General features: G+C 41.0%; 3 protein-coding genes across 6 annotated transcripts; 2 read left to right on the top strand and 1 right to left on the bottom strand.

Annotated features, from left to right (window-relative positions):
* Window positions 1-386: 386 nt before the first annotated feature.
* RB195_013094 (uncharacterized protein) lies at window positions 387-854 on the top strand (the record flags this gene model as incomplete). 2 transcript variants are annotated; one of them, XM_064202762.1, is made up of 2 exons in its annotated part: window positions 387-443; window positions 507-854. In XM_064202762.1, 2 exons carry the CDS (start codon window positions 387-389, stop codon window positions 852-854), a joined length of 405 nt encoding a protein of 134 aa, XP_064058642.1. The 2 variants fall into 2 exon arrangements, with proteins under 2 accessions (XP_064058642.1, XP_064058643.1); XM_064202761.1 differs by having other exon boundaries at window positions 387-447; window positions 502-854.
* Window positions 855-991: 137 nt separating this feature from the next.
* On the bottom strand, window positions 992-13,678 carry RB195_013092 (uncharacterized protein; the record flags this gene model as incomplete). 3 transcript variants are annotated; one of them, XM_064202757.1, is made up of 5 exons in its annotated part: window positions 992-1,164; window positions 1,228-1,330; window positions 9,057-9,154; window positions 13,357-13,491; window positions 13,570-13,678. In XM_064202757.1, 5 exons carry the CDS (start codon window positions 13,676-13,678, stop codon window positions 992-994), a joined length of 618 nt encoding a protein of 205 aa, XP_064058638.1. The 3 variants fall into 3 exon arrangements, with proteins under 3 accessions (XP_064058638.1, XP_064058641.1, XP_064058639.1); XM_064202759.1 differs by lacking the exons at window positions 9,057-9,154; window positions 13,357-13,491; window positions 13,570-13,678; XM_064202758.1 differs by lacking the exons at window positions 992-1,164; window positions 1,228-1,330; window positions 9,057-9,154 and having other exon boundaries at window positions 13,214-13,491.
* On the top strand, window positions 2,566-3,042 carry RB195_013093 (uncharacterized protein; the record flags this gene model as incomplete). The annotated part of the gene is made up of 1 exon (XM_064202760.1): window positions 2,566-3,042. The coding sequence occupies one exon, from the start codon at window positions 2,566-2,568 to the stop codon at window positions 3,040-3,042; it is 477 nt and encodes a 158-aa protein (XP_064058640.1).
* Window positions 13,679-26,726: the final 13,048 nt, after the last annotated feature.

Raw genomic sequence — 26,726 nt, 5'->3', positions numbered from 1 at the left:
CAGTAAATTTAAAGGTAGAAATAAGTAACCTGTCAACTATGTGTTTTAACTGTTTGTAAAAAAAATGTCCTTCTATGTACATTTCACACAGCTAAAAGGTGTCAAGCTTATTCTGCTACTCTTTAAATTCTTCCCTAATTACATGAGTTCTCCACTGTTATATGGCGGTACTGTTGTATAGCGAAAGATTCTCATTACATTGCGAAAAGGTGCTGTCGCCCAGCACATCGCTTAAGCTGAAAGGTCAACTGCCTGAGGGGAGCTTGCAGTCTTTGGCAACAATCGTCACGCTGAACTGCCGAACCCTATCGAGTGAACTCCAAGAAAGGACCCTTTCTAGACTTATGTACCTCTGTCTGCCCGTTGCTGCACTGCAGGAAACACACATGATAGGTCGGCCCGTCATCAGCACCATATATTGTGGCGATGCTGATGGGAAGAAAGTAGGTAGCTGCGCGTAGTAGTAGTTGTGAGTTGTGAGGAACGATTACAACAACCTAGTGGAGGAATTTGGGTCAACGTCGTCTATATGCGCCTTTGTAAGACTGAGGGACCGCAGAGGACGTAAACTCTGGACCGTGAGTGCCCACGAACCTGCGGAAACCGCTGAGGACAACAGTAAGGACGCCTTCTATGATGAACTCAATGCGTTGTTGTCTAAAATAGCCAGCCAGGAGGTGGTCATTGGTGGAGTCGACGCAAATGCGAAGATAGGACGAACAACAATCCGATGTGACTCGAAGAACAATCCGATGTGCCAGGAAAATGGTATTTTCGGTATTAGTGGTAATGTTATGGAGCGCACGTCGGACAGCGGTGACCGTCTAGTCAACTTCCGTGAAGGTCTTTCGTGAACGAACGTATTATTCCTCTTGGACGTCATCGCTTTCACGTTTAAGAGGAATAATCGACACCATCAGCTCACCTGAGAGAGGTCAACCTTTCTAAAGCCTGAAGAGCAGAGCAAGCGGAAGACGAGGACTCTCAAACTTCAGTTCGACCACGTTCTGACGGCGAACATTCCACAATCAGATACCCAAAAATTTAGAGCTGTTTGGGACGTCACGTTCGACTCTGACCACCATTCAGTTGGTTTCAGCTTCATGATACAGTCCCACAAGAAGCCCAGGAGTCCTTCTTCAACCGAAAGTCGAAATGGCAGATCTGAAAGACGAAGAATGCAGAACGAAATTTCGGCTACGTGTCTGCTCATGACGGAGTACGTACCAGGAAGAAGCTTAGCGACGCGGATTCCTTCACAGATTGCGTCCAGGACGCTGCACGGGAACGCTTCCGGTTTTATTGCCGCGGAAAAAGTTTGCCTTTGCATCTGCGGAAACAAAATCCAATTATAATCTTTTATGAGCTGTTTGCAGCGCTGTCGATTTTAGTCAGGAAAAGCGACTGAGAAGGAAGTTGCGTTACGAACTGCAAAAAGACCGCGAAAACGAATGGATGTTAGGAGCGAAGGAGTTTGAAAATGCGTGGGAGGACGAGAACCCGCGGAAAGGCTATCTTTTACTAAAACAGCATAGCGGCTAAATGAAAAGATGTTCTCCGGTCTTCAACACTCCCAATGGAAAGGTTGTCGGTGATGCAACTCTTCCAATTTAGAGGGATCATTTCAAGTCGTCGCTGAAGCGGCAAGCGCAGCCGGTTCCTGAACTCGAGCACGTTGATAGACCGACATATGCGATTAACTATGAACCACCGACTGAGTCGGAGGTTGTGTTCTGTATTCAAGAGATGGAAAATAGAAAATCTGGTGAAGGCGAAGTGATTAGCGCAGAATTGCTGAGATATCTTCTTCCGTCTGGGATTCGTGAGATGACAAAGATCATCCGTTAAATATGGATAGACGAAAGGATACCTGACTCGTGGAGACACACTATCATAATTCCCCTCCAAGAGGAGTTATCCGTCACGGGCTGTGGAATTATCGAGGGATCTCTTTGCTGCAAGTTATGTGCAAAGGTTTTGTGGCGGGTTATCGTGGGCCGACTAATCATTAACATCGCGAAAAAACAACACGCTACGAACAAGCTGGTTTTCGTCCTAGCCGATCCACGATTGACCAGGTGTTCATCGTCAATTTAGTGATCGAAATCTAGCAGCGGTATTCGTACCCAATGGAATTAGCGTTTCTGGACTTTAAATCCGCTTTTGACACTCCTCATCGAGGCCGTTTTTTTTAACGCGCTCCGCACCGACGGCGTACCAAGAGCGTTCGTTCGCTTGCTTGATGACATGAATCAACGAATAACCGCTGCAGTTCGAACAACAACCGGATGTAGAACACCTTTTGAGATGGTAACTGGAGTAACACAAGGTGCAGTGACAGGACCCTTAATGTTCAGTTTTGCCATCGACGACAATATGCGAAGATCAGTAGATTAGTGTCTGGCCGATATTATCCTAGCACCATCAGGATGCCTCTTGAGAGATCACGCTGACGATGTTGTTATACTTGCAGAAATCAGTACAAAACTTCAACATGTTGTCAACCGCGTATCGAGGCTGGCTGCAGCCTATGGACTGCGTCTACGCCCGGATAAATGCAAATAGATGTGGGCATCTTTGAGACCTCGAATGGAAATCAGGGTGGACGGACAACCGATCGATCTTGTCGATGAGTTCTGTTACTTGTGCTGTATGCCGAAGAAGAATGGTAGTTACAAGAAAGATATTCAGCAAAGATGCACCAAGGCCATTTCTGCATTTAACTCCTCAACGAGATCCCTGTGGAGGACCTTCATCACCAACGTAGTCAAGCCACGAGTCTGCCTATCCGCAATTCCCCCCATCATGGTGTACGGATCAGAGACTTGGGCAGCATCATCTACGATGATGAAGAGGCTTGATCGCACGGAGAGGAGGCTGCTTGGATGGTTGCTCGGGTACATTTGGCCTCGGGTATCCCACAGTAAAAATCTTTGCGCGGAAGTTGTGGTATGCAGCGGGCGACACATGCAAGAGCGAGCAGAGTTATTTTCAAAGACGGGGCACTACGGCGAAGATGAGGGTAGTCGCGTCAGCCGATGAAGTCAGGTAAGTCAAGTTACCCTGATCTGGCCTTGAAACCGTAATATTTCACCTTGGAGCTGCTCGAGCTGCAGGCAAAAACGAACTTATCCCCAAGCTAGCGAAGTCCCTGCAGAGAAGCGATGAAAGTGGACCCCAAAGAGAGAAGAGGACCAGTTTTGGCTGAAGCAGCAGAGGAGGTAACAGCATGGGTCGGGAAACTGACGTGAAGAACGACATGATCTCCGAGTCTGGAGGAGGCAAGCAGTTGGAGAGCATTAAAGAGCAGTTGAGAGGACTAGGAACTGTGCGCTTACTTATTCGACACCACCGTTCTTTCTGCTCTGACTTACGCTCTGGAAAACCGTACGCCTTGCAGTCAGGAGGAAAATGCGATTAGCGCTCACAGAAGGGCGATGCTTAGAGTATTGCGCAAGAGAAGAGGGTGTTCGAAGTCCAGTCCTACGTGAACGTCAAAGGTCAGAGATATGCCAGAGAAAGTAAAATGAGGTGAATCAGACATGATGCGTTGGGTAAAATGTAGGTGGGGCGACGCTCAGTGGCGCCTTTATTTCTCAAAGTAAATAATTATATCAGTCGGGGTCTGAGACCTAAGCATTAGTCTTGGAGGATCTCTGTCATGTAAGCTAAAGTTACTAAGAGAAAAAAGTAAGTTGGAGCGTCGAGAAAAAGGGCGCCATTAAGTGCACCCTCCCCCCAACTACATTTCCCTCGATGCGTTTCAACGGGATGCGCTGGACAGAATCTGTGAGTATAGATGCGATAGTCGGAACCGGTGCTCTGATCTCCTTCACCTTTGTACGGTTGGCAGAAAAACTCCTTGCACTTGTTAACGATTGACAAAAAGACCCTCTTCACGGTTTTCGGAGGGATCCTGCTCACTTGAGCAGCACTCCTTGAGTTCGATCTCCCTTCACTTGACAAGGGTCGTACTCATGCCTATCGCACCCATGTCTGCGAGCGACTAGATACCCGGGGTGTGGAATGCATTGTAGAAAAACCGCCGACCCCACTACCAGGTCTTTTCACAGAGTTTTTCAAAGAAGGATATGATGCTTTTTGAGTCCCACGAGAAAAGAAGCCTGTGGACAACACTTACGCGCGATCGAGACAAATGCATGTGTTAGTGGCGCTTGCTCGTGCAAATCCAGGAACAACGGGATATCAGACGACAGCGGTGATACATGTGTTCTTGAGAGCAGCTGGTTATTTTTGCAAGTGGATGTCAGGGTGGATTGGTGTATGATTTGTCAAGTCCGACTACTCTTAGCTATAATCTTACGATTCTCATTTTCTTAACGGCATCACCACACGAATCTGAGGTGGTACGGATTTCAGGTGGAGTATTCGTATACGGAATCGTAGATTAAGAAGAGAGGGTGACTCCGTTCATTTCTTCCTAATTGGCCCTGAAGATATGGCTTTGAGCGTTCTAGCGCGCTATTTTCTACAACGAGTTCGATTAGAGCGCGCCAGCCTTGTGCACGCGCCGTCCAGTGACCTCAATCGATTGTCATCAATTTCTGTAATGCGCTCGGAATCTGGTTTATCTTGAGCAGTTTTTGGAACCAGTGAATGCTGTCCAATACTTGGGTTTTTTTTTGTGGGTCTCCACCGCCTTGCGATCGAAATCTGTCAAGCAAAATTATACGGGATTTTTTTTTTGACCACGATGACAGATTACAACTTGGTTATCATGCATTTACATAACAAAAACATTAAAGGAGAGAAGTAGAAAATCATTAAATAAACTTTCGTACAATCTCTAACAGTCTAACGTGCAGAAGTTCCTGATACGGTCACATTTGGTTGATGTTGTAGAAGTGGAAAAACTCAGTTTGTTTCAAAACTACTCATATAATCGGCGGCCGCCAACCGGGTGGCAGCAAAGTATTTATTCGGGGCAGAGAAACTCTGTATGAGGCAGAGAGAGGGAGACGGTGATGGACTGAAGTCGTTTACAAACGTGAATGTTCAGTCTGGAGTTTCTTAGTGATTCGCCATGCTTTGCACCATTGTTTTTTTTTGTTGGTTTTTGACTGCTGTCTGACGCTTCTTTTGTAGATTTCAGAGAACTACTGCTCAAAGTCTCTCAATCTAAGACGTTTAATAAAACCTAAAATTCACCACTATTTTTTAAACTTTTGAAAGATAGCGGAAACTGCGAGCAGATTCAGCTGCACTGTCTAGAAAAGAAAGTGGCGTATCATGAATACCACTTTATTTATTTACTTTTGGCGAAAGCTTAATAAGTGCGTCCAGATTAACTCAAATGCAGAATTTGAAAAGAGGTTTTAAAATAAAAAAAATATTTAGAACATTAGCAACTACTAGTAAACAAAACAAAAAAAGAGCAACACTACTAGTGCAGTCACATCAGAGAGGACCATGACTTTTTTTTAGTAAGCTAACACTTACTTTTTAAAAGACAAAGTACTTGAAAGAGAAATATTTTTGACAAGTCACGCTCACCATAAGAACTCCAAATCCATGTAATTCACGACCCAATAGAGCATACCGAAAGTGTACTCGTGACCCGAAGTGGATTAAAGGCATCACTCCACGAATCTGAGGTGGTACGGATTTCAGGTGGAGTATTCGTATACGGGATGGGAGACTACGGAGAAGGTGGTGATTCCGCCCATTTCTTCCTAATTGTCATAAAAAACGGCCCGGAAGATACGACTTCGGGCATTCTGACGCACTTTTTTCTACAAGGAGTTCGACTGGAGCGCGCCAGCCTTGTGCGGCGCCGCATCTTCCGGGCCGTTTTTTACGACATTTAGGAAGAAATGGACGGAATCACCCTCCTCTCTATAATCTACTATCCCTTATGAGAATACTCCACCTGAAATCTGCACCACCAACAGATGCATCAGATTCGTGGGGTGATGCCGCTAAGGTAGAATTTTTATCACTCTTTGTCACTTCTTAACCTGTCGTCTGTAATCAATGTGTTGCTAATTTTGCATCTTGTGAATCTCACAAGGTAAGATAATTATTGCTAAGCTAAACGGTGGGCCAAAGATCAACATTTCCGCGCAACATTGACACAAATTGCGATCGGATGCTGTCAACATGACAAGTGCGTCCATTTTATTCCCTTTTTAGCTTGTTGACATCAGAGAGGTTGCCCTTCTTGTATGAGTGCTCTCCTAGAGTTTTGATGAGAACTACTTCTGTTCATGGAGTCATTCAAGAGTTAAAGACTGGGCTTTGAACTTCTTTTTTCTATAGCCGTTTGCCGCCTTGTACTTTATTCTGCGAGAAATATGCACCTACACTTCTCAGAAAAGAGTTGTTGATAGTCGGTTATGTCGTCCGTGCGCTCAAATCTCTGCTTCTTTCCTTAAAGGCATCAGAATGAGGGGAGATTTCAGGTGGAGATCGATACGGGTGGAAGACACGGAGAGGAAGGGATTCCATCCATTTCTGCTAATTGCCGTAAAAAACGCCCGAAGATCCCACAAGACTGGCGCGCTCCAATCGAACCTCTTGTACAAAATGGTGCGCCAAAACGAATGAAGCCGTATCTTCTGGGCCGTTTTTTACGGCAACTAGGAAGAAATGGACGGAATCACCACCTTCTCCGTAGTCTACCATCCTGTATACGAATACTCCACCTGAAATCTGCTCCACCTCAGATTCGTGAGGTGATGCCTTTAAGTCGTCTGTTAAAATCGTTGTAAAATTGCAGGATATATGAGCAAGACGAAGGTTCCTGAAGGATCTGTATATTTGGAAGCTAATATTTCCTTTGACACTGTGCTTACTTCACTGTTTTGGCTGAAATGTAGGAGTATGTAGACTTTGTTTATAAGTCTCCTCTAGCCTTCGAAAAGACTTGTTCAGTTAATTAGAGGGCATAACATTTCCTCAAGCACTACTTGAGGACGAGTTTCTTTTTCTGCACTTCCTGTTCCTCATGATAGCTCAGGCATTGAGAAACTCTTGATGCCTGCCTAATCTGTATCAGAAAGGAACAACAGGGCAGTTCAGAGGTGTTTGTCAAAAACGATCAAAAATTTTCTTTGTCTTTCATTCTGCTCTGTGTTACGAATTACCGGGCTGTTCTTTTTTTTTTTTTTTTTTTTTTTTTTTTTTTGAAAAAAGACTGCATGGAAACGTAGAAACTATCGATAAATATTGATAATCCAAAACAAACGTAACGATGTTATCACGTTTTTACGTTTTTCGGCTGACAACTCATTTGAAAATCCGATGGGAATAAAAGATTGATTTTGATGTGTATTTAATGTTGGATCTTAATGTACATCGCGAATTTAATTTTGAATCTTTTCAATCGTTGCACGCTTTGTTACTCAAACGCTCCATGAACATGGCACTTCAAGAGCGACACCTTTTCTCACTCAAATGTCATGAAAAGGGAGTTTTTATCTTCTACCGATAGACAGTTGTGTAACATTTTCCATACATTCCTAATTCCCAGCAGCAGGTATCGCAGAAGCTGCATTGGTCGTTCTCGGGTGAAGGGAGTTCTTCTCAAAGCTCTTGACTTCATCCCTAATTCCGCCTACTTTTTTTTTAAACAGAAACTCTTGTTCTCCATTTTTGCCGTATTCAGTAGAATCATTTGTAGTTTTCACTCTTATACTGCGTTATTTCCCACCATATGTGTTACCTTCACGATCATGCGAACACCTCGGTTTTTCGGGTTTAGTTCTGAAGCTTTTATATGAGTAGTGTTAAGAAATGTCAGTGGCGAAGTTTAGGATTGATCAGAAACATTTTCGATGGCAGAAAATTCTTATTGGTGCTCAGTTTGGAACGTATCTGAAAACAAGTATATATATATATATATATATATATACTTGTATATGGCGGGTGTGGCGCAGTCGTCGTTAGAGGTCCGTCGTAGCCACACGGTCGAAGATTCGAAACCGCCCTAGCGCAAACCAAGCCTTTCATCTCTCCGGGGTCGATAAATTGGTACCAGACTTGTCTGGGAGGATAAAAACACTGACTTGACACATCGGCTAGCCCCCACAAGCCATTGTAAAAGCCAGTCACACGTTCATTAATCTCAAGCGATTTTGAATGAATTGGAGGGAACGTGGTGGCGCATCCCAAGCGGATTGATTGACGTCAGACGCTATCCTTTATCCTTTATATATATATATATATATATATATATATATATATATATATATATATATATATATATATATATATATATATATATATATATATATATATATATAATGGATGTTGGGAGTGACCACTATTGACTGATTTGGACGTATAAGCCTTGTGATTCAAAGAATGATTGAGAATAGTTGTCGCCATTCGAACAACCTGCTGCCGACTACATAGACAAGTGAAACCATTCGTTGGTTCCTAATAATGGTGGCATTTTAATGGAGACCTTCAACGCCTTCCTTAGCCTATTTCTTTTTTTCCAAGAATACATAGTACAAACGCTGTACCATTCGCAAAAATCGAGAACTAATAAGCAACATATAACAAACAATAATACATACAACATATAATAAAAACATATATAACTACAACAACATAAACAAAATTAATTTTTAATTTCCTTGAGAAAAGAGTTTTTCTGAACTAGGAACGTAACTATAGTATGTAGTGTCAAAACAAAATTAAGCTTGGTGCAATTGCGAAGGCGGCTGTGCTCGAAGCGCAGCGGGGGAGCGTAGCAGTTAGGACCAAGAAAGAACCATTGTTAGCACCAATCATTGTTGCGGTTTGCGATGGTCCCACTTCGATTCCGACTGATATATCCACCGAGTCTCTTCAAGCGCAGGCGCTTAGATCACGCTTACGGTGAGAGGTTCATCTGCGGTTCCGCGATCGATGGCTTGGAACCGCTCTGAGGTCAGCTACGGCTTTTATTCTTCTTAGGTCGATTAAATTAAATTAGTACCTGACTTGTATGTTAGGATAAAAACACTAATTTGATATATCGGCTAGCCTCCGCACGTCATTGTATAAGCAAGACGTTTTCTGAATTTAAGTGGATGGCTGACGCATACCATGCCGATATCGAACACCTTGTCCTCAGTGTATGCGGCTAGTGGAGAGTTGCATTTTTCGATGAACTTCGGATATTGTGAAACGAGGGCAGTTTTTCCTAAACACCAAATGCGCGAAAGAGAATCAAACCGTGAAAAGTTGTTAAAATCACTAAGCAAAACCTACTTTTGCAGAAACTTTTTTTTAAAATGCTGGCTTCCTCCGGCTAAATAAAAATGAAGGTCATAAAAGACGGAGAGATTACCCTGGAAGTGATTTGAAACGTTTTGCTTCTTTTTCGTACATTTTGCGCTTTTTCTGTTTCTTTTCTTTTATGAAGTTTGATGTGCGGGTGTCTCCACATCGTTTCTAGGATGTTAGAGAAGACCATGTAACGTCATCGAGGCTGTCGGCCCATCTACATTGTTTCTAAGATAGAAGTGAACGTCATATTTTTCGATCTCCTGGCTTGGATGGGGTGAATGGAAGAGCAGAAATAGTGCTGGCTGTAGGAGAAATCCATCCCTATTCGTGTTGTACAAAAAGCGGTTGTCTTGAGTTCTCACATCATTTTTCCCTCTAGAGAATCCAAAACAAGTACTATTTTTGATACGTTTTAAGGGTAATCATTGTTTCTCTAACATTATTGTACATAGTAGCGAGCCTACTCTGTCACGTGTGTATTTGGATGTGTATGTAAAGAAATTCCGGAAGGCAGTGATACGGTCCACCAGCGGAAATCGCTGAAATGGGGAGAACCGGATTCATAATGTCGAATTGTGGCACCCGCGCAAAAAGCGTAAAAATGGGATGAGGAGGATTGTGCGGCGTCGAGTTCGTGCAGCGTTGCAGGAAACAGCAGAAATGGGGTCAGTCGGGTCCGATTGCTTTGTGCTGGTGTAGTGGCCCTAAGATGGGGTAAAACAGATCTTACGGGGTCGAAAAACACTGAGAAGATACCAAAATATGAAGTTGTTGCGACGGCTCATTGGCTGGGATCAGCGTAATATCAGTAGCTGAACACAGTGCAATTAATGATGAGGTATTACCGCACAGTAATTCCAAACTGATTTGCCAAGCAGTAAATGAGACGCTAGGAACCGTTTCATGGTGGTGACAATTGCTTTGTTGCGTTTCATCCCTATGTTCTCCCCATCTCGATTTTCCTGCACGTTTGGCTCCTCACGTTCGTATCATCCTTCCTCAGAAATCGGAAACACACGTGCAAACGGCTGCCTACGGGATAGCTAACAGTTCACGTGATCTGACGTAAAACCCGTGAACGTTTGCAAAAGATGATGATGATGTGCATTCACATCATTTCATTTTATCGCGTCATTTTGTGCTTACTGTTGGGAAAAGAAAGTATTTCGCATGTGTTTGAATCGTGGCGTTATAGAAGATGTATAGGTGTAAAATCAACTTCGACTCTTCCCCAAGGTAGTACTGTGGCCTTCAAGAAAGAATATTACGGAATCTTTCGTCACTTCTTAAATTTCTCAAAGGATCGAAGATAGTGTTGTTAGCGAAGATAAAGTAGAGGATGAAGTGTCTGAGCTTGATCAATCCCCTCCGGATGCGCCATCACGTTCACTCCAATTCAGAATCGTTTGGGGTTCACGAACGTTAAAGTAGCCTATACAGTGACTTGCGGAAGCTATTCGACGAATCAAGTCAATGTCCTCCCAAATATGTCTGGTACCAATTTATCGACGCCGGGGGATGAAAGGCTTATGGCGGATTCGAACCTCCGGTGGATAGTGCAGACACAGCGAAACCTCTTACGGACTGTACTACATCCGCCCTCAGGTAGTGAAGATGAAGATCTAATTTCACAGGAAGCGCTGCTCCTTTTAATTTTTAACGCTCAGTGAATGCGAGCGAAGCAAGCATATCAAGAGGTTTGAAGCCCGGCGTTGGCCGGACGTTCAAGCTGGTTATACAATTTGTGGCCGTTTTAGCGATGTGTCAGAAGCGTTAACCAGGTTGAAAGAAATCATTCTCTGTAGCTTCTTCATGAAATTGAAAGATTCTTCAGCACTTCTTTTACCACCTTTTATTTTATCTTCGAATGTCGACTATTTCTTAGAGTTAGAAGACTGTTTGAGACTTTTATGATATACTTTTTGACTTCTCTGCTGTTATTTCGACGTGATAGCCTTGCTACGTTAATCGAGCCTGTGTAGTATGATGATGGTTCTCCATTTCGACCCGTATACTAAACGCATTTAGCGGAATCAATGAGATTTTTTGATTGTTGAGACACTAGGTGTTTTGACGCGGCTTTTTGATGTCTTCACTTCGTAAGGTACGCTAATTCCCCTTGACAATTGTAGAACGTTTGTTTTCACCGATGTCATCACATTTCTAGTGTTCTGTTCACATAAGCTGAAGATGTTTACCTTTTTCTGCTGTTGCATAGCCAATGGGCAGTGTATAGTGTCTGGTTTTTTCTTGAAGATGTCGAGTTCTGCCAGATGTTATGCGGTAAAAACAAACTTTCTCATGGTCGTGCGTCCCCTCTAACCGTGCTCTGAGGTCTCTCATCGAAATGCGACTTATTCCTCTCGGCCTTATTCCAAGTGGTCGCTAGCTCTCTCCTTTTCAGATCTGCAAAAGCGTTACCGGTAAGCTACTGATCCAGTGATCTATTATCTTCTCTCAAACTCCCAGCTTAAAATAAATGATGGTTTTCCTTGGAAGTTTGCACCAAAAATTGTTGAGAAATTTTCAATTTAAAATTTTGACATAGATCATAAGTTGTTTAATCTTTTCATCTTCTATCCAACCTTTTCCCTTGCTTTCAAGTTGACGTTTCGACCTCTGTTCAGGAAACGAAAATCTTATTTTCTTATTTAACCAAATTTTCAACGGGAAAATTGAAGAAAGGTTATTCTGTTTTCAAATATCTTCACAATTACCACCAAGTCCGGAACAATTTTTCTGGACTATAATTTGAATCAAACGGTAGAGGTTAGACATAGAGGTTCCTTGGTGTAGACGCACATACTTTTTGGTGTGTTAAATTAGGTTATCCATTTTTATTCTATCCCATTTTCCAAGCTCCTGAGTGAGTGGGTTTCTTCAGCTTACGGGAAAAAGTAAAAAAAATGTTGGAATTAGATTTCTGCTGTGTCGGTTCAAGAGGAGGAAATTCGGGGGAAACTGTTGCATTGTCGCTGACTGCTTTCTGCGTTAGCATAGCTATTTTCGCTACAATATGCGCTCATACATCGCCTTTTTCTTTAATACTTGCCGTCAGGCACATATATTTGAGAGCTGAAATACCCTACTTCACTTTAATATTCATTAGCCCTCTTAATGTTTTTCGTGAAGGGATATAACTCGTTTCCAACGTTTACCTTGTCAGGAGAGGATAATTGAGGATAAAATTTCCTGTGTCCGTTTGTACAAATATCCAATGTCTGTTCGAAAAACCGAACGTTACCTTTTTTCTATCTAGGAGAATGTCCTCAAATTTCTGCATATTGCAGCGTTTTGTGAACTTAATGGACGCTTTACGATTCTAAACGAGTAATCAGCTAGAGGCTAGTGCAATTTTTGCGTGGTTGTTCCACAAAAACGATTAGCATACATGTTTTTTGATCCCGTTCTTCCTTTTTCTCATTCTATTTGCAAAACATTGATTAGTTCGTGGTTGTTTGCTATTTGCATGGTCGAAAAATTTGCAGAGAAAGGACAGGACTTTGTAGGAATGTGATCAGCACCGGTTTTAAATGCGCGTGCGTGATTCTTCTCATCCACCGCCGGGGGAGCTACTGGGTAGTTACCACTTGCAAAGATGGTACTTGGAAAGGTTGTTGAAAGTTGTAAATGGAAAGAAGAGCATCAACTTGACCTTGAGATTTAGGAAACATATAGTTGAAACTACTAACTTTCGAATGGCTGTGGATTGTTGATCCACAGTAATTCGAGAGTTAGTAGTTTCAACTCAAACTCTCAACTTTCAACTCTCAACTTTCTCAAATCGTTACAGATCACATTATTTCGTGGTGAGATTTGTGTTTGAATGTCTGCTCATTTCCTACCTGACATCTCACCATTGTCAAACAGTTCTGTTGAAATTTTGTATAGGAAGCTGATTTTCACAACTGCACATGAAACCTCTACACTCTTCGATTACGATCACGCCCAGTCCCGCCCACCTAGAAATGTGTCACGTATGCGAGCGCAGGCGTATGAGCTTCGTCTTGCAGTGGGCGGAAGAGATAGCATCAGTGAGCAGTCTCTTGATTGTCTGCTCGGCCGCAGCCCTGGCGACTATTTCTTCGTTCTCATACATGATTCGTTGCCAGGTACCTCGCAGAAAAATTTGATCGTGAAGTGGATTTCCAGCGTCGAGAAGTTGAGCGTGATAGCGGTCGTACTCGTTATCTACATCTCTAGCCATATCTTTTCGTGTAGCGATCCCAACATTTTCGATTTTGTAGTATGCTGAATAGTGGTCATTTTTTTTTGTTTCCGAGAACACTTGTTCTTTTCTCCTCTAGTGAAAAGACTGGTTACGCAAACCCACTGTTGGTGTCAAGGAGTGCTTTACTATCTCTTCTGTTAACAATACCCGGTTACTGTGCATTGTTTTCGGATCCACACCAATAACTCCACATTCAAAAGACGTCATATCTTTGGTCCTTTGAAGATGTCAACAATTTCATTGCTACTTTCTCAAAATTTCCCAGTTCACGGATTGTTGACATCTTCAAAGGACCAAAGATATGACGTCTTTTGAATGTGGAGTTATTAGTGGTCCGCTGTTTCGATCAATCCATAAAAAGTTTCTTCTTGTTCTTTACGCGACTTCCAGTTGGAACCGTGTAGAATCGACAAAGCAATGTTTATTGCTGAAGCTGTCTGAAGCTGTCTGACTAGATGTAAGCAAGTGAACGGTAGCCACGGTAAAACAAGGTAAAGCATATCTCAGGACCAGAACAGCATATATTGACGAAAAAGTACGAAAACATAGAAAACGGTATTTTAGTGGTTGGAAGTAACTAACTAATCACTGATGTTTACGGGAAAATCAAAAACTTGAAGCGAAAGTTACCTCAGGGCTGCCACTGAGCGCACAACTTGGTTTCACCGCATTTGATTCGTCCTTACCTTAACAAGAGAGAAAGTCCCACGTTCGTCTCTTCAAATTTTGCAAAGACTGGATGTTGTTCTTTCTCCATGGTGATTTTGGTAGTCGTTTTCTTGTGAATGCCTCGATGGTCATCTAACTGATGCTGATGGTGGCATGAACTTATATTATATTTTCCTTTCCAACGGTTCACTCTCTCTTCTAAAATTTTGATGGATGGCGCTGTCTAGTGGTTAAAAAACCATAACTAACCTTGCTAAACAACATTAATATTTCCTAAAGTTCCCGATTTTCTCATTGTTTCCCATCCGTTTATCAATGCTCACCTTTCTCGAATTCAGTCCTCTTTGTTGTTTTTCTATCAGTTGCACCGAATCTGAAGTTAGTGAAGTGGAAAGGAATACAGGCTCTGTTCTATCTGGTTGTTGTTTGTGCACGTACCTTCAGAAATTGAAGTGTAACTCTCTTTGAACTCTTTGAATGTCACTTTGTTTCCCGAATAGTGCCGTTTTTCGTGCTTATTTTGATTTTTCCAAGTGAAATACTATATATTGCCCACATTTGTATAACTCACCACATCTCAGCACTTCGCGAATTGATACAAAAAAAGAAGGAAAAATCTTGGTAGAAAATCTATATGGGTTTACCTAATAGTATGCGTTTTCTGTTCATAAATTGAGCAAGCAAGTTCAATCCATTAGCTCTTTTGCGTAATTCTGTAGGAAACAGCTGATCTGGAGTACCCCCTCCCCCCACCTCTCTCTCTATCGTACTACTCACAATACTTAGTAAGTATTGTGAGTAGTACGATAGTAGTAGTAGTCTCTGTCGCACTACTCACAATAGGTAAAGAAACCTTGGTATTGGATAGGAAATCCATCAAATTTCTGAATTGGCCAGAATATAAGCACCTCTGTTTTCATTATATTAGAATTTCCATGGCAATGAGATTAGTACAAGGAGCAATTGTTTAAGAACTCGTGCATCTATCGTAGAGTGGTAGTCTCCTAATCTTTTGTTATATTCTAGAGTTACAGGAGCTTGTTGTAAGGAAAGAGAGTTTCACGCTTACATGACTGAAAAGTGCTTAGGAGAAGAGTATTCATTTGTGTGTTTGGCGATAGTATCACTGTTCATCGAACGACCGCAATGTATGTTCGATTCAGGCGAGGAAGGGCATGGGAGAATGTGTTAAGTCTGGAAGTGCTGTGAATTGTTGCGAAGGCATAGCGATCGCCGAGGTAAACATCAACATCGGTTACTGCTTACAAGTGGAGTGCATCTGAACGCAATGAAAGAAGTGATTAAAGCCATTACTCCACGAATATGAGGTGCTACGGATTTCAGGTGGAGTATTCGTATACGGGATCGTACATTATGAAGAGAATGGTGATTCTGTCCATTTCTTCCTAATTGCCGTAAAAAACGACCCGAAAAATACGGCTTCGGACATTCCGGCGCGCTATTTTCTACAAGGAGTTCGATTGGAGCGCGCCAGCCTTGCGCACTGTTGCTGTATGTGATGGTGGTGGTTGTGGTGGTTGTTTTGCACTGCTTGCACATACACAATATGAATAAATATAAACGTATAAGTATAAAAATAAAAGTAGGTGTAAATAGGTAGCAAAAATATTAGAACAGATAACAGATATTAGAACAAAATGAACGATAGAAAATATTTGAGATCAATGAAGAAAATTCTCGTGATCAGCACTTTTTATTGGATTTTTTTTTCGATTTGGTACGTCTCAAATATTCTCGCGAAAAAGTGTTATCACATTCGTTTCGTCGAATCCAGTGTGAGAAATGTAAAGCTCTACCTTTTTTTCACTAAAAATACTGTATCGTATTGCAGTTGAGATACACTTATAATGCTAATACGACTATTTTGCAAATTTGCAGCTCTTATGCCCGGAGTACCTTACAGCGTGCAGAATTGCTATTCATTTGCAGCCTAACACATAGAACTAATGCTATTTTTACGGGATTTTTTGACTTAGAGTGAGCTGATAAGCGTTCATATCATCTGCGATTTTTTTTTAAAGATTTTTGTTTCCTTTCTTTTCTGGGGAATTTTGCGTGGAGTGCTCTTTTCAAACAGTTTTTGATCTCTCGAAACAACTTCAGGAATAATATTTAGGAAACAGCGGGATCATTTCCTTGTTGTTCGAATTTTTTAAATGGAATCTTCTCATTTTCAATGTTGTAGTAACTAGATTTCATTCAGTATTTATATGAAAATGTATACGTATGTATAATAATTATAAATAATTACCTATTGGACAACAGTGTTTTTTTAATATCCTGAGTTGAATACTTGAGGCTTGATTAAGCGGAAAACCATTATTCCGTTTGTTCTAATTTGTTCTGCTAAACGCATCTGCATCTGCATATCGCTCGGTATTCTTCTAATGAACTTTTTTCACTTGAAAAGTTCTTTTGTCTTGTACTCTATTTGCATGCCGTTCTATTTTTTTACTCGTCAAGTAGAAATATAAGTGGATAACGGATGTTGCGAATGCAGCTTTTTCTTTCAAGCAACCATTTCTCGATTTAAATGCCGCTGTTCAATTTTCTCTCTTTGATTCTTCCTGAATTGTCACCAATCTGTTGAGGTTAATTGCAGATTTTTCTCGGCTTAAAGGATGCAGCTATCCGCCATGTATGTGTTTGCAAAAGCTCAAATTCACATCATTAATAGTGCTTAGCACATAGCAGCTGCTATTCAGTTCCTTATCCTACTCATATTCAATACGTATATTTTCGTTCATTTTCACATTCGATTATGATATATGCTACTAGACCTACTTATACTGCGAACAGCGAAATACCTTTACGCGTGTAAGCGTATTTTTTGTTGTCTGTTGAAAACTCCGTTCGTTTCATTCCATCTTCCTGTCTCCGTTTCTCTCGAAAACACCTGGGAAATAAGAGTTTCAAAGCATAAATATACGAAATTCTTGGGGAAAAAAAATGTATGATAGAGAATTTTGTATACTTATGTATAATATGGGAGCCAGTGATACTTCCATCTGTCCCGATCGCGTGCGAGAGTCGCTCCAAGGTTTCTCCTCTCGTGTGTGACGCGAAGGGCATCAAATTTTTCTCCGAAAGACTTTTATATTCCATATACATTTCCATCGAACTTATTTTTTTTTATCCTGGATAGTATCAAAAAGGATGTTTTCAATGTTTTTATGTTTTCAATCGTAATGTTTTCATCTTGGCTCTAAAGGTGGTTCAGACGGTCCTGTCTAGTCTGCTTCGATCTGTTCAAGTTGGCTTTATCTAGCTTTGTCTAGAGAGAAGCGAACGAGAGATGGAATGAAATGGATAGAAATGTGCAGATATTCCAAGGCGCAAAACTACAAACAGGTCAATAAAACAATAATAAATAATGAAATATCAACTACAATTCTTTTTGTTAGGTTGCTGAAATTTTCGAAAATTAAAAGGTGGTTACTGTTCGGTTGTCCGCTTATTCCACATATTTCTATCCAAAACCAGTAGAATTTATCTTAGGCATTTATGGCTCCCCGTTTCACGAAACATGTAATCATAGGTGCGATAAGGAGGAACCGGACCCTCCTCAGGTGAAGGATGTATGGGGTGGTGTTCAAGTGATGAGGATCTCATCCGAAAGTGAAGGGGGTCCTTTTAGCCGACTGTCTGAAGGAAAGAGGTCTCATCGCCAGCCGTCCAAAAGTGAAAGGTGTCCCTTCGATAACCGTCTAAGAGTGAAAGGGGTCGGAACATCGGCTCCGATATCGCATCTATGCTTCTAATCCCTTCGAGCATGAACGTGTAGTGTGATGAACTTAGCCGAGGAACGACAATGGACATGTTTTCTCAAAAATCTTATGAAGTTATTTTCTGCGCGAAATCACCCTTTCCATGAAGGCTCTTTACGTGGTTTTTGGGCGTATTCTCTGAAATATGCTTGGTCAAGTGACTAGTGATTTAGTTTCCTTGGTCTCACGTCTGTTCATTAGGTTAAAGAGTTCTCCGTCATTTGATCATCTATTTATTTGTTCACATATACCAGTGGTACAATGAAAAGAGAATATAGAATCCTGGTTCCAAATTAAATCTAAAGATCCCGCGTCTAATTTTTTTGGCAATATAAACGCAGCTCTTCTCTAGTGCCGAACAAACAAGTTGCCTTCTGCAGAAGTTGAGAGATCCGCATCTGTATTATATCACAGTGCACTGTACAAAGAATTGTTTGAATGAAGAAAGTTATTGGAAAAACATGATGTAAGCTAAGATCTGTGTGGACGAATAAATTTTAGTCAGAGCGTTGACGTTATCCTAGTCTCCAGTTACTTACAAAGTCGTAACTCAACATGTTATGTAGTTCTCTATTGGTTTTCCATGCCAACAGTAAACTACTTGCACCATCATGTCGTCATGCGTCATGTTGAAGATGTATCATATGTATATTGTGTGGGAGCTCTGTTGCCCCTCTTCTTTTTCTTTTTCTCCTTTGTTTCGTGGCGGTGTTCACCATTATGATTTATTGATGAAAAGTTTGGTCAGTCTTTCTTCTCGAAATCTTTAACTACTTTCTGACATGTTCCTAATTATTAGAGCACTACTCTTTTCCCAGCCCGCACTCTCTCTCCTTTCTATCGTCGCCTACACTCATTTCCATTTCCACACTCCACTGCTGTTTATACACATGGGAATTTCCTCCTTTTTTTGGTGGGATTACATCGGCTGTTAGCTGTTTTTAGACGTGCGACCATTTTTCGTTTTATTTGAGATTTTATTGTGTCTGGGTAATGCGCTCTGAAGAGGACCCATATATGACGAAGAGATTGTGGCTATCTTTATAAGAAGGATGATCAAATTCTTAAACCGTGATCAAATTTGAAAAAAGGAACGTCAAAACCAGTATTTACTTTTGGCTGCGTATACACGTCCGATGGTTGTCTGCGCATCGTTGCCCCGCTCTCACTGAACGCAATGAGTCATTTAAGTATGCGCCTCGGGAACGTACGAGCTATGTAACACACACTGTTATATGGCAGAAGCTTCTTATATGTCGCAAAAAGGTGCTTTCTTTTAGCATCGTCCCAGAACCAATACCCTGATATCTCAAATGCCTGAGGGGAACATGGAATCTTTGGCAATAAACAATCGTCTCGTAAATTTGAACTGCCGAAGAACGCGATCGGCGACCAGACTACAGCAATATCTGCATGCACCGCTTGCTGTATTGCAGGAAACACGTATCATAGATCGCCCCATCATCAATGTCGATAATTACATCACTTATCGGAGCGATGTTGATAAAAGGAAAGCAATAGCTGTGAGGGATTCCTACAATAATCTGGTGGAGGAAATTGGATCATAGTTGCCAAAATGCCTCTTTTGAGGTTTTGTGATTGCAGAGGACCCAAACTGCGGATCGCAAATGCTCACGTACCTGTAGGAATGGGTGAAAACTATAATATGGACGTTTTTCTTGTGATGGACTCAATACGCTGACGTCCAAGACACCAAACCAACAGATGGTAATGGTCGGAATTGATCCGAATGCAAAAATAGGACCTGTAAAATAATCCGATGTGCTTGGAAAATGGTATTATCTTAGAAATCAAGAATTGTAGAGCGGAAGTGGTCTAATAGACATTTGCAAGCAGATGTACCTCATCGATGCATCCACGTTTAAGAGAATCATCGACACGGCGATTTCACGTACCAAAAAACAATCCCTTTAGTCCAAAAGAGCAGGGTAAGCGGAAGATGCAGAGTCTTGAGTTTGAGCTCGATTGCGTTCAGACAAGGAACATCCCTTTGTCGAACATCCGAAAATGTCGAATCGTGTGGGACGTCGCATCCGACCGCTCCCCAGTTCTTGTCATTTCTTCTTCGAATGCTGCGGTCCCAGAAAAAGAGTCGTAGAGTTCTACAACAATCGAAGTTCGACTTGGCAGGTCTGTACGCGGATGAATGCAGAAGAAAGTTCTAATTAATACTGAGATAAAAACCAGAAAGAGATCATTTCACTAGATGTATACAGGATGCTGCAAAACAAAAAAAAACGCTTCCAGTTCTAACTCCGAGGAAGTTCGTCTTTTGCATTTGCGGAGGCAAAATCCGCGTACAATTTTGTGTGCGTTGTCCCCACTGCTGGTGACTCCAGCCAGGAGAAGCGTCTGAGAAGTTCCGTAGTCAACTGAAATGTAATTGTGAGAACGAATGGACTTCAAGAGCGAGTTTAAAAAGATGTACGAGGACAACAGCCCGAGAGTTGTTAAGCTTGCATCGAAATTAGCTGCAGCCTCCGCCCCGATAGATGCAAGCAGATGTGGAAATCCTCGAGACCCTCAACGGGAATCGGGGTGGACAGACAAACTATCGAACTCGTGGATAAGGTTATTTGGACTGTATGCTGAAAAACTATGGCAACTACCAGGGAGATTCAACCGATGCGCTGAAGCCATTTCTTTATTCATCTGCTTGACCGAGTGCCTGTGGTCGACCTCTTCGCCAACGAAGTCAAACTGAAAGTCTACCTATTCGCATTTAACTCTACCGTGATGTAGGGATCGGAGACTTGGACAGCTCCATCTACAGTGATGACGAAAAATTTACTGAATGGGAAGGAAGCTGTTTAGACGAGTGCTCGACTCGCTATGGCCTAGGGTGTGCTACAATGGCGATTTTTATGTGCAAGTCGGCGTTCGGTGTTGTTTGCGCTGCGAAAAGTATCCACATCTCACACCGCTATCAAAAGTGGTGAAGAAAATCGTCTCCGTTTCTTGGATCTTATTACAAGGAAACCAACAGACCGCATTGTCCAAGTTGTCGTAAGGATGCTCTGAGACAGACGGGAAAAGTCCTCGAGGCCTTTCAAGAAAGTTTTGGAGGAGGTGGTAAAGAAGATATCAGGGGAGTATCTGAGGAGACTTGACGTTGACAGGCAGTTCAATCGAGACATAGAGCATTGCAAGCTATGGAATAGCGACGGATAGTTAGATTCTAGGCGAACTCTAACTGAAGATCGAACAGAATGGACTTGGATATATTTAGGGACGACACACTCGGGCAAAGATGCAAATAGTCGCGTTAGGCCGTAACATTTGCTAGCCGTTTATGTCGAGCTGAGTCAGTAAGACATGTGCATCATTCCATCGACATGTGCATGCTCTTCTAAACATACCCTATAGTCAAAAAGAGTATTAATCTGTGATCATGCTCGATAATCTAAAAAAAGATTCTCAAGATTTCAGCCATAATTAAGTTTGGGTTTATTCACCGAGGACGGTCTCTGAGCTTGCTACTGTTTCTTTTCCCACAAGGAAACTCCTAGTTCTTGTAGGATACGTAGCCTCGCATTCGTAGATTCTAAGGTTGCAGAAAAATAGTTCTGATTTTTGATTACACAAGGGTTTTCTTTTCTCATGTGGGTGTTAATCTTCTCTGAAACGATTAAGATGACGGTATTCATATCCACAAATATTGATCAGGGCTTCACATGTAGCCATTTGCTTGACGCTTCTGCTCACCGGAAGCCTAACTTCTCGCGAACACCGTCTCTTGAAATCTCACTATATTTGATATGATACATCTCACTTTAATCAGAATACTCCCCTCTTTAAACCTTCTGAGTAAATTTTAGGCAGGGATGACATCTATTTCACATTTAGTGTTAAACAAAAAAACCTTGTGTTCTTCCAAAAAAGGAATGGGTCTCTCATAAATCGATCGTTATGGAGAGAAAAGGAACCACTTAGGCATTGAACTGATTCATAGTCCATTATATTTTTCGAATATAGTTCATGCGATTTTTTCTGTTCCTAAATTAGCGAACGTTACTGGAGCGGAAGAATAATGGTTAAATATCATGCGGTCATGAGAATCATGATCAAAAATGAAGTGTCCAAAACATCTAAATCCTGTGAGGAAAAGTGAAGAATGCTTTTCGCTCTTTTTGAAGCCAGTGTTATTCAACATCTCTGTGTATGCGGATCAAAAATTCTCCACTAATAATATTACTATTTTCTGAAGTTTCGAAATCTACGTGTGTGTGACTTGCCAGATTTGATATGTATATCACGCTTAAGCACATGCGATACAAAATAATATGATAATGTATGTAATGATATAATTCATACGAGCTATATCCTATATCCTATGTTACATCCAATTAAAAACCTAGTAGAAAACTTTTTGATGCTCTAGTTATTTAGAGGCTTTCATATGTTTTAAGGCAGTCTTGCTTTTTTTCTGTTATTTTAGTCCAAAGGACAAATGCACCTAAGTGATTCGATACATTACTGTATACTATATGTCTGATACTTGAGATTATTTCCAGAGCACCCCAACCATAATATTTAACATCTTATTGAGCACTGTGCAGACACGTTATACCGAGAACGATAAACTCCAATTCGATTTTCGTTTCCCTCTGCAAAGAAATGCGTGGTGATTTATTATGGCGTGATTGGTTCGCGCAGGTTTTCTGCTGATTAAACATGCATCTCACAGAGGATGAAGTGAGCAATTTCGTTACAGTAATTTCCACAAAAATATCATCGTGACCACTTCACATTAAAAACTGTTCATTGAACTTGCACTTTAGCCTATACTGTACTCCTCAAGCTGCCCTAAATTAGCGAGTAATTTGATACTGTCCTTAAACGTATAGTACTTCACGTCTATAGAATACTTCTGAGAGATTACTTAAAGGTGAAGTTTGCTCTCTTTTAAGCTATACTCCACATTTTATTCTCGTCTAATTTTTTTAATCCCGCTAGTCTATTTACTTCAAAACCCAACTGATATAATATGAAAAAATCTCAATTTCCTTTGCTTTGGCCTCGGTTTGCGGAAATTACGTACAAATCTAGCTTTCCTTAGAACTAATTGATAGCAAACGTTGTTTGTGTGTCTGTCAATTGTTATGAGTTGTTTTTTTAGCTCCTACAGTAACCATAAAATGAAATGAGAGTTTATAAAAAATAGTAGAAGAATAGAATGGAACAGAATAGGATAGAACAGCAAGACTAAAGGAATGGAGAATAGTCTAGGATTCTGTTTCGCCTCCTTCCTATTGTTCCCTTTCTCGTCTTTCTCTCTCTCTCTCTCTCTCTCTCTCTCTCTCTCTCTCTCTCTCTCTCTCTCTCTCTCTCTCTCTCACTTCAGTTAATTCAATTACCAGACTTTTGAACTGTTTCTCATATTTCCCATATTTTCTGTCGTTCAGAATTCTCGAAAGACGCTTATCGAAATAATAATCCTCTCAAGCAGGAAACAGATCCGATTCTTGACGTTTTTATATTACTTGGAAGATACCACTGGGAGAATGTCGTCATCTTTAGCTTATCCGTTAAAGCTTCTCACAGACAGAGCTTCGAATCACTTTAAACAATGTTTTCGCCATTTAAAAGATTAAAATCCCTGATGGTCTAGCCATGTTCGTAAATCTGACCTGATTCAAACAGATCATAAGCGGAATTCTCGTAAACGGACGAGGAAGTCAAATTCATTTGCTGCCTATTTGAAAGTGGATTCATATATCTCAGTACGGCTACTCAAGCGAGAACGGATGAGGTGGAAACTTCTTGGACCAAAGATTTGTTTTTATCCGATGATTGTTGCTACGTAATACCTTAAATCTCAGAACTAACTATAATTTCTTGATTTTTCTTCTTCATATTGGAAGACTAAGCTTTTTTTTTGCTGCTCACCACTTTTGATAGCAGTTTTTATCTATTCGATCTACTAATGACGAGTGCCTGTTTAGTGCCTTGAAATGATGAAATTGGCATGACAGTTATATGTCTGTAACTACCTGTCTATCTGCGTTTATATTTACCGTTCCATTCTCCTGGATCGTTCACGAATCTTCTTTAGTGTCCCGTGTTTGTTTACACTCCTATTCTTCGGCTCTTCTCGTATTCATTTTTGTTAATTATGGTTCAATCATTAGAAAAAATAACAGACAAAAATGCTAATTAACACAATTTCATTAATATTAACGGCAGAATCTCGATCCGTGACTGTGCGATTTTAGAACAGTGAATGTCTGACTTCCCTTCTCAAGGCATGAACTATAATAGATGGTTTTAGTTTCATAAAGACTGTGTAAATATTGAACTAAGTATAAGATTTCTTTCAGAAAAAGAAGTGCAGCACTAGGAAAGAAAGTTATTTATATTTAACTGTTGGTATATCAAATTCATTTGTCTAGCCAATGGTAGCCAATGGTTCGAAACCGTCCTAGTGCAAACCAAGCGTTTCATCCCTTCGTGTCGATAAATTGGTACTAAGCTTGTCTGGGAGGATAAAAACACTGACTTGAAACGTCGGTTGGCTCTCGCAGGTCGTCGTATTTGCAAGCATTCCGAAATCCTCAACGGTCACGAATTGCGGGAAAATACGTTGGCCTATCCCAAGTGGATTGATACGCCAGTGACATTGTCCTTTTTACTTACGCTAATGCTTGTGTTGCACCAATGACGGGCAACGCTCACAATGGATCCACTCCAATTTCTTCCGTATAAGGCTGCCTGGTCCCGACAGGAAGATCGAGAAGACAGGAAGATGATGTTTTAGAGAAGAAAATGAGAGATTTCGTGGATTTCGTTGTCTTTCTTGACGATAGAGTTCCTCTCATTCTCCTCATGTTCATCTGTGGGAACTTATAATTTTTCTTGCGTTTAAGGTGGCCCTGTAAACGGTCGTTCTTATACAAGGGAAATTAGGGTAAGCCTCTCGAACACGCAACAGAACCCCATATTAAAGGCATCACGCCACGAATCTAGTGTGGTGCGGGTTTAAGGTGGGTTATGCCTACACGGGATCGTAAATTATGGGAAGAAGGGTGATCCCGTCCTTTTTTCTTAATTGCCGTAAAAAATGGCTAGAAGATGCGGCTCCGAGCGTCCCGGGGCGCAACTTTCTACAACGAGTTCGATTGGAGCGCACCAGACTGTGCACGCGCCGCATCTTCCGGGGCGTTTTTTACGGCAATTAGGAAGAAATAGACGGAATCACACTCCTCTCCATAATCTACGACCCCATATAGGCATAACCCACCTGAAAACCGCACCAGCCCAGATTCGTGGGGTGATGCCTTTAAATAAATGAACATAAAATCAAAAGAAAGTAGTATAATTACAATCAATATGATCTGAATAATACAGTTATAACTAACAGAACAATAATATAATCATAGTAATTGTTTCAACAGACACTTCTCACCCAATTCTTTTTCTTAAACTATCTTTTTGCTAGTTTTGTGTCTTCCATCTAAACACAACTCTGGAAGATGTGATTTTAGCATAAATTCAGAGTAATCTCCTTCCCTACTGTTTTTTTCCTCTCAATTTGTGTTTTCTTTCGTTTTTTCTTTATCACATTCCCAGATCCTCATTTATCCACCTTCCTGTTCCGTGTATATGCTCTTGTCCTCATAAATCATTCCTGCACTTGTACTGCTTTATCTCTGTCTTTCTTTTTCCAGTTTTATCAAACAACACGGAAGTGCCCCGAGGTATTATATTTATTCCATGAATGAAAAATCTTCTTTGAGAAGATGCACTAATCTCTCAGTATCCTATTTCTCACCGACTTCTCCCAGATTTTTGTTGTGGATCCGATGACAGCCACAGCGATGGGAAGAAATCTTTGATCCTCCCATTTGTTACCTTTTTGGCTGTTTTGGACTTGCGAGAATCCGCGACTAGACAATTTTGGAATCGTGAAAGTCTGACCTTTCTCGAAAACGGATGATTTAGATGATTCCTATTTCGTGTTAATGTGTGAATCTTGATTTTTGCCCCGAAAATCCATTTGCCGGCAGCGAACTTCCGTACGTAGGGTAGAAGAGCACTTCAACTCGCCCTCTACACTCTTCGCGGCTATTTTTCATCTTACGCTACTACTACTTAACGCTTCACGCACGCACCATTTGTGGAAGAAAATTTGATTATTGCGCGAGATTTATAGTATTTTTCAAACTTTCATGACTATTATCGAAACCGGTCAAAAAAAGTGTCTCATCAATAGGATTTTAATTGAAATATCGAAATAAAAAAGAGAAGCTCAAGAATTTAGAGGTGTTCTAATTCATGGAATTTCTTTAATGGCACTTTTTCTATATAACTTCCCTTCGAAAGTTCACTTACGTTTTTGTTTATGGAGTTCAGAAAATGCATAAAGTTTCGTTAAATCGTTTTTTATTGTGCTTCTGAGATCTGCAATTTGTATCTTTTTTTTTTGGAGCAGTAACTGTCAGACGTTTCGTCTTTTTTTTCTAAACGAAAAAAGACATACATAGTTTACTCTGTTATTTGATCTGATGGAGTCTAAATTATTCTGCATCAGAAAAGTAGCATTTTCTTTCGAGGTTTGTTTTTCTCACCTTGAAAAATTTCCCTTCATGTCTGAAGCGATATAACCATCCTTTTTCCGGAAGATTTCTTGTTGAATGTATTAGCAACGGCTCTCCACGATTACCAAAATGGCATGTCCCCTATGCACTTTTTTTTCTCATTCTGACAGAATAATTTCGAACGAAAACCATGAGTAGCTAATTGAAAAAGCGTGTGTGTGTTGGCCATTAATTTGATGG

Source organism: Necator americanus, chromosome V (assembly GCF_031761385.1).
Source record: "Necator americanus strain Aroian chromosome V, whole genome shotgun sequence".
Lineage (NCBI taxonomy): Eukaryota > Metazoa > Nematoda > Chromadorea > Rhabditida > Ancylostomatidae > Necator > Necator americanus.
Note: the sequence above shows the minus strand (reverse complement) of the source record. Positions and strands in the feature narration are given on the sequence as shown.